This window comes from Podarcis liolepis (assembly GCF_965112155.1).
Source record: "Podarcis liolepis genome assembly, chromosome: 2".
NCBI lineage: Eukaryota > Metazoa > Chordata > Lepidosauria > Squamata > Lacertidae > Podarcis > Podarcis liolepis.
In genome coordinates, this window is record NC_139555.1 from 49,011,442 (window position 1) to 49,025,309 (window position 13,868).

At 41.7% G+C, this 13,868-nt stretch overlaps 1 protein-coding gene across 5 annotated transcripts in view; it reads left to right on the top strand.

Annotated features, from left to right (window-relative positions):
• The window catches only part of DOCK2 (dedicator of cytokinesis 2), a 266,689-nt gene that overhangs the window by 74,521 nt on the left and 178,300 nt on the right, over window positions 1-13,868 (top strand). For all 5 annotated transcript variants that reach the window (XM_083481684.1, XM_083481685.1, XM_083481687.1 and 2 more), the window contains 2 exons: window positions 783-925; window positions 12,389-12,484. In XM_083481684.1, coding sequence (XP_083337810.1) covers window positions 783-925; window positions 12,389-12,484 — 239 coding nt within the window. The remainder of the gene's footprint in view (window positions 1-782; window positions 926-12,388; window positions 12,485-13,868) is intronic.

The window sequence follows — 13,868 nt, forward strand, 5'->3', positions numbered from 1 at the left end:
GTTTATGTTTCATGAACAGTTGTATCTCTGGCTTAGATGCTGAGTGTCTGTTACGTACATTGCTTCTCTCCTTTCCCCCAAATATCTGAAGTAGTGTGCATATGCACAATTCATGAGTAAGAGGCACTCTTGCTTTTCCAAGGATGTTCTAGGAACAATCTTGAATGTAAATGTTGTGGGCAGAACTTAGCTCAGCTTCATAGATAATGTGTTTGGGTTGTTGTTGTTGTTTTGGCAAATTGGTCTTCTGCATAGTTTTCCATGCCATTTGGATATATTTGCTCTGATTTGCTGTCAAACGTATGCAAGCTTCACATTTTCAATGTATATTTTGCTGCCTTTCTAGCTCTTGGTCAGCTTTTCACTTTCTCTTTTATTAATGCGACAAGAAAAGTTTAATAATAATAATAATAATAATAATAATAATAATAATAATAGGAAATTGGCATTGCAGGAAGACATTTATTACCCTTAAAGCATACACATGTACTCTATTCAGAATGATTGATTCATTCACCAGCCAGATCTTCATGAAGTGTAGAATGTGGTATTACTCTTTGCTGAACTGCCTTTAGTTACTTAGACATTCATTCTGTAGATCCTAATTGCTTTCTTCATGTTTACATTGGTAAGATGAAAGGGGATAGAAGCCAGAAGGCTCTACATGGGAAGTGATTGGAATTAAGCATAGTTGTGGGAGGGGGAGCTGCATTGTATGCTTTCTGGGAAGAAAAATAGGAAAATTTCTGTGATAATCTTAAGTAGCAAATTATTACTTTCAGAATGTAGAGATATCCTGCTTCCTGTCATTACCAAAGAACTGAAGGAATTACTGGATCCAAGGGAAGAGGCACAAAACCAAGAGAAGAAGTATTGTGTTGAATTACTCAACAGCATCCTGGAGGTTCTCAGCTGTCAAGATCCAGTGAGTATTGATGATTAGAATGATTATGTGGCTGATTCCAGGAGGTTGTAAGACGGTGCTGATTAAGTTGTAAAATATTGATGCTGATGACTCTCATTTAAATTCTAAATATAACAGGGCCCTGACAGATTGAAAGAGTTCTCTTAGTTTTCAGTACTACACTGGAAACAGAGTTATAATTTTTCCCTCTTGGTTTTCAGGATCATTTGCCTTGACACATCATCAATCCTGAATCAGCTTTATTTTATTAAAGCCAAAGGAGTCATGCTGTTTTGTACACATTGTATCACTGACACTAGACACATGAACCGTGGAGTTTGGGAATATGTTGCTGGCTCACTCTTTCCTTGATACAGTGGTACCTTGGGTTAAGTACTTAATTCATTCCGGAGGTCTGTACTTAACCTGAAACTGTTCTTAACCTGAAGCACCACTTTAGCTAATGGGGCCTCCTGCTGCCGCCACGCTGCCGGAGCACGATTTCTGTTCTCAACCTGAAGCAAAGTTCTTAACCTGAGGTACTATTTCTGGGTTAGCGGAGTCTGTAACCTGAAGAGTATGTAACCTGAAGCGTATGTAACCTGAGGTACCACTGTACTGTGTTTAAGGCCATCCAAGTTGCCCCAAACCATTTATTTCATTGTTTATAAAAATGCATAAACCGTGTGTGTGTGTGTCTGTGTGTGTGTGTGTGTGTGTGTGTGTGTGTTGTACATAAAATAAATTAAAATAACTGTCAATAATTCAAAGATTAAAATCAGCATTTAAAAAAATACCAATACCAATTTTTATTATTTTTAAACTAAATTAAAAACAAGTATACATAACTAAATACCTCTAAATGGGCTTATGGAATTTAAAAAAGTGTTTACAGGTACCTAAAAGAACATAGTCGCCTACTGTGGTTTCAAATCCACTTTAAGTCATGGGTTTGAGGAATCTTGGTGCCCTAGTAAGTGCCAGTGTGGATATATATATATATTTAACATCGTTAAATGGAAGTTAATGAGGTAGGAAACTCCACAGGATGTTTCTGATATCCATACCATAGCTATGTCTGCACTGAATCACTGATAGTGCTGTATGAAAAAATCCAAGTGAATAAATGAACGAGTCATTTTTATACCTTTTCTGCTTCTAATAAATATTCAAAACTGTTCTGCAACACTAAAGGAACAGTTACTTTTTAAGGGTGAGTTATATTAGTATGCGTTGAAAGGCAGTGGCCAGGTCCTTGTTTCATAAGCCATATTGCCATCATCACATGTGCTTATTTAATATTAGCTGCTGTACAAGCTTGCTTTCCACATTTTGCATATGTGATCCATGTGCACGTATGCAACACCTTTCTATAATGGGAGAGTTCTAAAAGGTATGTTTAAAAATGTGTCATCTTTGTGCAGGGTCACAAGCAGAAATCTGCATTTGACTTAAGGAGTTGAGTTATATTCTATTTCTCAATGTCTGTCTTAGTTATCATTTAATTAATGCACCTTCACTAATCTGCATTTAAAAAAATCATATTAGTAATGAAAGTTCTTACACTATTCTGGGTGCTGAACTCTGAAATTTCACTTGTGAATATGACAGGTTTTCCTGACAAGCTGACTTGGTTTCCCAATGCCACACACTGCTGCTGCAACCTTGCCACTCTCCTCTCTGTTACTGGCAGTCATCAGGAAAGCCGCCCTGCCTGCCACTACTGCATTTCTAATATACACTTAATTTGTGGTTTTAGGTACAAATATATTTGCCACTTCTTTTGAGATTATCCCAGTTTCTTCCCATTTCTTCCCAATTAGAATGTCTTAAAGTGGAAACTGGATGAATTTTGGGCCACTTCAGGGGCCTCAGTATAATTTGTACCACTGGTTTTTGAAGTGACACTGTATAGTTACTTAAGTTGTGCTGTTTTAAATATGTGGAGGGTGGCTGCATAGCTGAATTTCCTTTATTTTATCCATTTTAGTTAGGCAGTATTTCTTGCTAGGGAGAGTCTGAGATACTGTAGAAGTACTAGCCTCTTCAGTTTCCATTGTGACAACGCTAATATGCAAGAAGTTTAATAGAATAGTTATTATTCTATCAGAAATGTACTTTGTTTGACCTGAATTTTCAAGGAGAAAAAGCTTTGGCTTAGATGACCCCGTTTGGCTGAGGTCATACAGGGCTCAAGAATGATAGTCATAGCCTTAGTGGCAGGTTCTTTTTTCTTTCTCAGTTCTGTGATTTTAAAGTATTCTTTCCATTTCACAAGTAGTTTGTAGAGATGGCCAGGCTCAGAAAATTGGTATCATTTGTTCCTTAGGATGCACTTCGACAGTCTACCTTTCACTTTCCTTGGCAGCGAAATTCTTTCTTTTGAAAAATGGAAAGATCATTGGATGAATTGTTGTAAAGTTAATGCATCTCTCAGCAGGACATTGAGACTTCCTCTCTGTGCACTGTGTACTCACTAGAAGGAAATCTTTAGGTCTGGACAACCTACATACCTGAGGAAGGTGTTCATCACAGGCTTCCAGGAGCAACTGGCTTAAAAGAGGCTTCTGCTTATGGGGTCCTGCTTGCACAATGGAATTTCCCCTGTGCTGTCCTCCCTCCTGCATCCCACACTGCCTCTCTGCCAAATAATTTCAAGAGGCCTGGGGACCCTCTACAGCAGCCTTTCTCAACCTGTGGGTCCCCAGATGTTGTTGAACTACAACTCCCATCACCCCTAGCTAGCAAGGCCAGAGCTCAGGGATGATGGGAGTTGTAGTCCAACATCTGGGGATCCACAGGTTGAGAACCGCTGCTCTAGAGTAAATTGGAGGGGGTAGGCATGAAGATCCACACGCGTGCTAACTGTTGCTGAAGTGCTTTAAGTTAGAGATCAAGAATCAAATTTAATTGGTTTTTTTGCTGTACAGTAATTATTTACTGGTGTTTGGTATTTTGCTGGATGTTTTGTTTTTAAATTTCATGGCTTGTTCTGTTGTGATAATTGTGGTTTTATTATTGTAGATTATTGTAGTGTTAATATTTTGGCTTTCATATATTTTGCTGGAGGCTGGGCATAACCCTTAAATTTAGCCTATGAGTAGTTTAAACAAATAAATATCTTAGTGAAGCACATAAAGGCCTATTGAGTTGACTTAGGAGGCATATCCTTGAACTTTCTGATCCTGTACTTGATGACAGTGGAAGACATAATTATTAAGTACAGAAGGAACTGAATGGAAGGAAAGGGGACCTTCTATAGGACTAAGAAGTTTTAGCAAAGTAACATTCACTTTCTCAAACATTTAGTTTCAAATGTACTTTAAAAATTAAATGTTAACATAATGCAGTGTCTTCCTTTTCCCATGTTTTAACATACCTGAAGGTTAGTGCAATTAAACTAAATTGGAAGCATATGGCAAATGTTTAAAATCCAGCTTAGGAACATGATGGATGAGGCGCTCTGTAGATGCTCACTGCCACTACTAAGGAGAGAGAGAACTCTGTTAATAACCTCATCCTATGGATGTTTACTCATATGTCCCACTGAGTTCCAAGACATTAACTCCCAAGTAAGTGAGCATGGAATTGTAGCCTAAAACTTTCTCTTTAGGGCATTGCAGTGAAGCCAAATGATGCCCCACCTTGGGAACAACAATACAAATGTTTAACTTTACATGAGCTTGTTACATTCCCTCCACCCTCCAGCAATTTCTGCGATTGGGTTCATTACTGAGGTTTGTAAATGAAACTGTTACAATAGGAGCAAGGCGATAACTCTGTATGTGAAGTGTGTGGTTGCAATGCCCCCTTGACATTTAAAGTATAGTTGTTTAAGATAATTATAGAGTAAACATAGTATAGATATTATAATGAGCTTTCATGTTTTGTCCCTTATCTATTACCGTATAGCTATTATGTAGCTTTTACCACTCAGGAGCCAATGATACATTTTCTCTTTTCCATGCTTGACAATACTAGTTTGTGATAATGCCAAGTTGACTAGTACTGTTTGACAAAGTTGTGCTTTCAATGTGAAAAGGCCATATTAAAGCAGAAAAATGAAAAAAAAATCTTATTCTTCTCTCCCTCCACCTTTCTAAAAGTAATATTTAGCTGTTGCCCTCAGTTGTTTTGAAAAGATGCTGTCTCCTCCAAGATGAGCTACTTGCTGTTACAGATTGCATGTATGAAATCTCAAAGGTTATCTCCCAAACACTGTTTTATAATTAAATTGACTGCATGTTGGGATCTCAAGTGTGAGAGTGACCTTAAATTCCTGGCAGGCTGCAGATGCAGGGTGTATTATTGCACAAATAGCAAAAAGCAAATGCACCACGATAAAGCAGATGTGCCTGCTTTTTGAATCATGCTTGTCACATCTGAAAAGTGAACTTGTGCATTTCTTCTACTGCTAAATGCTTGAGTTCCCTTTTCAAACCTGATAACTTGAAGTGCAAACTGAAGCCAAATGTGCATTTGCATTTTTAATAACAACAACAACAACAATAAGAACAACAATTTTGTATATTCATGAGTATTATACGAAATGGGTCCCTGCCATTACATAGAATGATCAGACAAAATAGCTGTAGATCAGGGGGCAATGAACCTATAGCCCTTGGACCAGAAGTGGCCTATGGTTTCCCTGGCCCTGTGCAGTAATTAAGCTTTTAAAAAATGTCATTGATGCCAATCTGAGGTATTTCCTAAAGCCTCATTGCTGTGGTGGTAGTTTTCAGGGGTGTAAAGCTGGGGAGAGGAAGTTTAACTCGTCCTTTCTTACCTGTACCTCCCTACCCATGTAGTATGGCACTTCTCCCCCCCCTCCCCAAATCCCTGACATTAGGGAAAATCCCAGAAAAGCTTCTGTTGGCACCAATGGAAGCTTTTTAAAAAAACAGGAAAGGAGCCAACAAGTGAGGTGTGTGTGTGAGGTAGAAAGAGAGAGTGGGCTCTGACTCTGCGCACTTTTACTGTGTCAACATTTGGTACTGGTGCTGCCTTCTATAGCCATGTGGTTCCTGAAAGTTTTCCATGAAGTTCACAGGCTGACCAAGATCCCCCATCCTTGTGGTAGTTGTGGGAGGGAGGGGCCAAATGGCCATTGGTCCCACCCAGCTAGGACAGTGGAAGGGACCTCAATGTCTTGCTTCTCCCTTTGATAGCAGCCATATGGAATTGTTAGTGACAAGTTCTTATTGCTCAGAACTGAGCCAACAGAACCACCAAATGTTGCTGAACCTACAGCTCTCGCCATCCTTGGCCATTGGCCATGCTTGCTGGGGCTGATGGGAGTTCAGCAACATCTGGAGGGCCAAAGGTTCCCCAGCCCTACAACAGAAGGTCCTTTGATATTTAAACTCTTCCTCAGAGAAAACTGGGTACAATGGGTGTTGAAATGGGTGAACACACACGGAGAGAGTTCTGGGAAAGGGAATCAAGTGGCAATTGGCCCCAGGCAAGGCAATAAATATTTGACAGATCTTCTAAAGTGCAAAGTGACGCGGTTACCTTAACACAAGGTTCTATTGGGGTTTACTATGCAAACAGAGATCTGATTAATTGTGGACTGCAACGTTTACTTGAATGTTAGTGGAAGTTTTGTTCACATGTCATCAAAATTGCCCATAATTTTTTCTCTTTATTAATGGGACACCACTTACTCATGGGAGCTCTGAATATGTAGTAGAGCTGATAGAGTATATCACTCATAGTAGGTGAATCTTCTCCGGAACATGAATACCATTTAATCATGCGTTAAAATAGGGTGAGTAAACTCTAGCTCTCCAGATATTCCCCGACTCCAGTTTACATCAGTACTAACCAGCATTCTGGGGATTATACTCCTGCATTATTTGGAAGACCATAAGTTAGCGACTCCAATTTTAAATACACACATACCTGTATAGTCTCTGAGACTCTGCATACATGGCAAGTAGTTTTTCAATTAATTTGCCTCTATACTTATCTCTCTGAAAGGAAAAGAGCCAGCTCAGTCCATACTATTTTCTATTTTATCAAGTACTGAGTAGCGTTTCACTATTTTATCTCTTTCTCCTCTCCAGAAGTGAAAGGCTGAGCCTGATTTATGTATTATTATAATTATTATTGTTTTAAAAGCAGGGCTATAAGTAACTTCAATCTGGGCCCCTTTTAACAAAATGTAAGCTTCAAGCTAATTATTCAACATCTAAGATGAGGTGTTCTTTTGGGAGAATAAAGTATCTAATTAGAGAACTCTTAGGAGAACTTGGACCTATAGTTACTTGTAACATTTATCAAGGCAGAGGGAGTGAAGGGGGAGAGAGGAATGAGATAGCTTCTTAGGAAAACTCTGTCAGATCACAGCAGCAGTGTATGACAGGCCCTCTGAAAATGCCAAACCTGCCAGAAGGAACTGGGAAATCTGCCAAACAACCAGATGCTGCTTTTGGAAAGAACCCTACCCCACTGTGGCATCTGGCACAGTAATTGCTGATCAAAGAAAGAGGATGAGGGTTAGTAGGCTGGCTAGGGAAATAAAAGTAGGTGCAGGGTAAGGCTGTTATCTGTTAAGTTTTAACAACTTCAAGAAAAGTGGGAATGCCAGTAGCATCCCATGTTTATTCTTAATTAGACCAGGCAAAGCATTTGTTCAATATTTTAAGCTGATGTCACGCTTAAGGAATAGTCTATATTTTGATTTGGTAAAGGCTGTGCTTAAAGACAGCATGGAAGATTTATGAACACTGAGAGTTTAATGGATGTGTCTGTAGGTGTATTGCTGCAAATTAAGTTAGAAGCTGTTACAGGAGTTAGCAATTAACCAGTCTTGTCATAAACCATCATGGGCATTCATTTCATCAGATATCAGTGAAGCAGAGAAGGGCAGTATAAATCATGGGTAGCCTGCCCTGGTGCCCTTCAGATGCTTTTTGGGCCACAATTCCCAGCATCCCTGACCATTGGCCTTGCTGGTTGGGACTGATGGGAATTGTTAGTCTTACAATGAGGGCACCTCATTGGCTTTGCCAGGGATAAATACATAAATAGGTTTGAAATAAATTGGAGAATAAGTCAAATGAAACCAAATTTTGATGTTTTCCCCACTGTACTGCAGCGCTGTACTGCAGCAAAAAGCGAATGCTTCTAGTTGGGGAGAGCCTATACTTATTTGAATGTAAAAAGACCCCCATTTGTTGGCCCATTTGGTGGTACCCAACTAACTTGCTCAATCCATGCATTGATTTCTGCTTGCGTAATGGAACTCCTCCCTTTCCTCTCTGCATGCACGCTACAGTCTCCCCAGATGTGCTCTGGTGGGTTGGGGGAACTTCTAGAACAGGTTTGGGGGGCATGGGGGGAGGAAAGGGGAGAAAGTTCCATTGCACAAGCAGAGATTCTTATACTGATGGATTGAGTTAGTAGGGTACCACCTATTGAAACTGGCCCCGAGTGTAACATGCCCGAGTAAGCAGCAAGAAAGGAGTACAGTAAGTGAAAACTCTTAAAAGAATAAATATGCAATATTTGTATGAATTTCTTTCCAAATGTTGCCTCAAAAGTGCAATAAGAGAGAATACACAATTCATCTTTCCCTGCTAGCTTCTTATTTAGAACATTTGAAGCAATTCCAAGCCAGATGAGAATGAAAGGTAACTGGATACAGCCAGCACAGGCTGTATGAATTCAATCTGTAACAGAGCAATAGGAAGCAGTTGATGGAAGACGAAACAGGAATACAATGCATGCAAGAGAATCAGACGTTCAATGATGCAGTCACTGATATTTCCCCCCAGTTCTGCATCCTTTAGTTCCTCCTCCTGCACTCTAGAATGTTTTACATTTGTCATATTGTAACTTTTGTAAAGGTTGGAAAAATGTAAAAACTATAAATATTATTTGGCTTTGATATAGATGGAATGTCCCTGAACATAGAGGTACACTTCTGCTAGACTTGAAGTCAACTCTTGAAGCCAAAAATTACTTGTACTCTAATGTAATGCCCAATGTGAAGACTAACATCTTACTCACAGTGAGATTTGTGAGTCCCAATTTGGGTATGATATCAGAAGAAAATACAGTAGTGCCCCGCAAGACGAACGCCTCGCAAGACAAAAAACTCGCTAGACGAAAGGTTTTTTCGTCCGCGATTTGCCTCGCAAGACGAATTCCCCTATGGGCTTGCTTCGCAAAACGAAGCTTGCCCCGGGGACAGCGGGTCTTCTCTTTTGAAGCAAGGGGCTGCGGGGAGATAGCGATCTCCCTGCAGCCCCTTGCTGCAAAAGACGTCCGGGGGAAGCGGGGAAGCGAAGCGCTTCGCTTCCCCGCTTCCCCCGGACCTCTTCTGAAGCAAGGGGATGGGGGGAGATAGCGATCTCCCTGCAGCCCCTTGCTGCAAAAGACGTCGGGGGAAGCGAAGCGCTTCGCTTCCCCGCTTCCCCCGGACCTCTTCTGAAGCAAGGGGATGGGGGGAGATAGCGATCTCCCTGCAGCCCCTTGCTGCAAAAGACGTCGGGGGAAGCGGGGAAGCGAAGCGCTTCGCTTCCCCGCTTCCCCCTGACGTCTTTTGCAGCTGTTCCGAAGTGGGGCGGGGTCACCTGCCCCAGCCGCCCCACTTCGGAAAGCTGTTCCAGGAACAGCTCCATAGGAACCTCCATAGGCGCCCGTCACCTCTCCAGCCAGGAGAGCGCGCGCGGGGCTAAACCAGCCCCCCGCGACCCTCTCCCAGCTGGAGAAGTGACGCGCGCCTATGGCAGGAGCCTCCATAGGCACCCGTCACCTCTCCAGCCGGGAGAGCGCGCGCGGGGCTAAACCAGCCCCCCGCGACCCTCTCCCAGCTGGAGAAGTGACGCGCGCCTATGGCAGGAGCCTCCATAGGCGCCCGTCACCTCTCCAGCCAGGAGAGCGCGCGCGGGGCTAAACCAGCCCCCCGCGACCCTCTCCCAGCTGGAGTTGTGACGCGCGCATATGGCAGGAACCTCCATAGGCGCCCGTCACCTCTCCAGCCGGGAGAGCGCGCGCGGGGCTAAAGAAACCATAGCCCCGCGACCCTCTCCCAGCTGGAGAAGTGACGCGTGACTATGGCAGCAGCCTCTGAAGGATGCACCGAAGCCTGGCGTGGGGGGGGGGCGGAGAGACCTTCTCCCCGCGCCAGCCTTCGGATGGCTGTCCTGAAGACTTGGGGTGGGAGAAGGGTTTTCCTTCCCACCGCCAACATTCAGAATGCTGTTCTGAATGTTGGCGGTGGGGAGGAAAAACCCTCCTCCCACGCAAGCCCCGGGAACAGAGGGAAAGCGCTGCGCTCCTTCCCCTCTGTTCCCGTACCTGTGCTGAAGGCTTGCGGTGGGGAGAAAAGCCCTTCTCCGCACCGCCAGCCTGGCAAGCGGTTTCCCTAGGAACGCATTAATTGATTTTCAATGCATTCCTATGGGAAACCGTGCTTCGCAAGACGAAAAATTCGCTAGACGACAAAAATTGCGCAACGAATTAATTTCGTCTTGCGGGGCACCACTGTATTTGGAAATTTGAGCAATGGGCATTTCTGCCAGTCCCACATCTAGGAACATGTGGATCACTCCTCATATTGTCAAGCATACATGTATGTTGTAGCCGGAGGAGTGTAGGACTGGGGAACCTGCAGAATTTTTAAATGCTAATAAATTGGGAGAAACTATTTTGCATTTGCACAGTAATATAAGCAAGTGTTATCCCAGGAAGCTGTGATTTCCCCTATGGAAACTTTGATAGGTCAGATCCCCCCCCCTTTTTTCTGGTGATGTACCTAAACTGTTAATGTTAAAATTATGTTCAAAATATTGATCATGAGGCACAATCCGAACAAAATACGCATATGTATAGTTACACAACTGGGATATATAAAACACTAGCATTGTACTCATATTCTGAGATATGATAAACTATATCCTCGTTGACTAACAGAACAAAATGTTATGCCAGCATGGTGGATCTATGCCAGCATAGTGATGGGATTGCATTGGCAGTATACTGTGCCAGCATAAACCTTACCCTATGGGGACACTGCCAAAACCATGGGGAAAATTAGTGGAATTTGGAGCCCAGCATAATTGGAATCCTATGCTCATGCCCAAGTTGTTCTAATTCCCAATGTCATTGCAACATTATACTAGCAAAAGAGGTGGCATATGAAAAATACATTCCCTTTAGAGTTAATGGAGAGCCACATACAAACTGCTCCCCCTCCATATATACTGGAGGAGAGGATTCTGACCAGAAACCAGCACAGATCCCTGAGTAAGCACAGGAAAGGGAACACTGCTGATATATCAAAATGTGGATCATGAGACTAAATGAATCCGTCCCAATGGTTATAGAACCATGGACACAAAAAAGGGGAATTTTGGCAAAAGGGCATATTGGAAGGGCACAGAGGAAGAATTTTAAACACATAAATAGCAATGGCTAATCAATATAAGCAGAGTACATAAGTAACACTTGTGTCTGTGGATGCTATGGAGATTTCTTAGTGAGCTTCATGATGATGAGTGAGTGATGCTGGAGTTGCTGGGGTCTATGTGGAGTATCTATCAGTATCACTATTTTGCTTCTGGTTTCTGCTGCAATTATGCTATTATCTACTTTCCTGCTTGGAGTATGTAGGATTGCAGCAACATTACACTGGTACAGCATTGGCTTATGGCCATAAGATCACTCTTTAAGTTACCTTTAAGAATCCAGTGATGAGAAATGCAGTGTTTTTTGAACTACTTTGTTGCCCTTAGAGAAAGACAAAACTGTAACCTTTTTTTAAAAATCAATTCACTGCAAGGCGCATGTTCAGCCAGTAACTGAAACCCAAGGTGACATTAGAAAAAAATTGAGGCAATGCACAGGGAAACTTTCAGCCCAGCAGTATATCCGAGGAAAATGAAAAGTTAGTCCACTTTTAGTCATTCTACAGATATCGCTATCAGATGGTGGGGATAAACCAGTGATTTATCACATAATACTGAAATAATATTGCTACATAAGAAGAAGGAATTGCATTTTTATAGTATGTACTTAAAAGACACTTGGGGTGTTCAGCTGAAAAGTGGTCAGTTGCCTTGTCTGCTGCAAAGCCATGTTTTTATATTGTAGGGGTTTTTTTTTGATGTTTCGAATGGTTTTTATGTGGATTTTATTGTTGTAACCAGCCCTGGGATTGTAAACTGATAAAGGATGGAATAGAAACCAGAGTCCCAAATAAATACATTAAGCAGTTGTATACAGCCCCAAATGGCTTAATTAATTCTAAGCAGCCATTATACTTATGACATTGGTAAATCTGGTGGTTTGCTGTGGTGGAGGGATTCTGTTCAGCTACACTGCCAATTTGCATTACCAATTGAGGTGGCAGTTATTAGGTGATTAGCTCTCTGACAGGTACTGTGCTCGTAGGCCTCAGAATGAAGTGTGCCTTTGCATTTTCTATGTAGATTATTCTTCATTATTGTGAAAATAATTGCATTTGCTTTACAGAAGTCAACTCATCAGCACATACAAGAAATAATGGTCCAGCTGCTGCGCACCATTAACAGGGCTGTCATTAGAATGGGAAGAGATGACACCTTAATTGTGAGTAATCGGTTTTGTAAATACATTTCACTGCTAGAGCTCTGGGCACACAAGCACCATTAGTGGAAGATGTAGAACTAGCAGGCAATAGCCACCCTGGCATGTTTGAAGGCTGCAACTCCCAGAGCAAAGCCCATCAGTACACAGCCATCCTGCTGCAGGCAGAGGGAACTAGCCAGTCCCCTTCCATTGGCCTGCTCAGGCCACCTGCCACTTGGCTTCTCCCCTCTAAGGCCAGCATTGGTGCAGCTGGCAAAAGTGGAGAAGGGGATGGTGATGTTTCCCTGGTTTCCTGAGTTTATTTGTTGTTTATGCTGTTGGAGTTTTTAATGCTAACTGCCTGAGGTGCTTGTTTTGAAAAAGAAAAGCAGGATAAAATGAATACTAAACATTGTGTGGCAAATAATTGCACCTGGACAAATGAACAACCACAACCAAAATCCCTAGGAGCATATTTTGTCAACAATAAGTGCTTTCCCAATTTCTGGGTGACCTCGTCTACTTCAGAAAGGTAAGAGAAAATTGAGAGGTTTAGAACCAGTGTTGAGTGTTCTTTATCCTCATAAGGAGGCTCTTGGGAAGGTGCGCTGACTTGCCTGACCCTCATCTGTTATTGGTTCCTTTACAGCTAACAGTTTAGCTGTAGCAAAGAAGAAATCAACCCTGACAGTATTATGTATTTGGCAGATCAGAAGGTACTTGAATAAAATGTTGATAGCTAAGCATTTTATAAAGACAGGAAGTAACCACACTGTTGAAAACAGGGTTCTTTTCAACAGAGCTTAAGATACTTTGCAAGAAAAAGGTATCAAGAAAATCAAAATAACTGTGCTATCCCCCCCCCTGCAGCATCGTTTGATATAGTTGGCTGTCAAAAAACGATTGGCTTGGCAATTTAAATGACAGTACGGTATCTGGCTGCCAGTTTGTTTGCAAATGTAAATACTCCAAAACAGCTGTGCTACAAACAGTTTTGATTCCTGTGCATTATTCTTCACATTTAAAAGCTACTTGTGTACAGATTTGTTCATAATACAATGCCACTTACAGACCCCATGTGTTTATTTTGTGTTATCTATTGTGTCCATGGCTACCAGACGATCGCTTTTGTCTTGTGGCATCATAATGATGTCAGCTTGATTCCAACCGAGTTAATGCCTGCTTTTCATTGTGTGTTAGATTTCAAGCAGTAGAAAACATATATTATTAACATCATCTGTAAATGTTTTTTGTGTGAAAATGAGATTGTCCAAACTCAGCTTTGTTTTCATATATTGGTATATTAATTTAAAAAATATATATTTTCAATTTTTAAGCTTCTGCATATAAGGTGGTCAAATCAACGTGTCATTCTTCTTCCCATAAAAAATTCCAAACACAATAA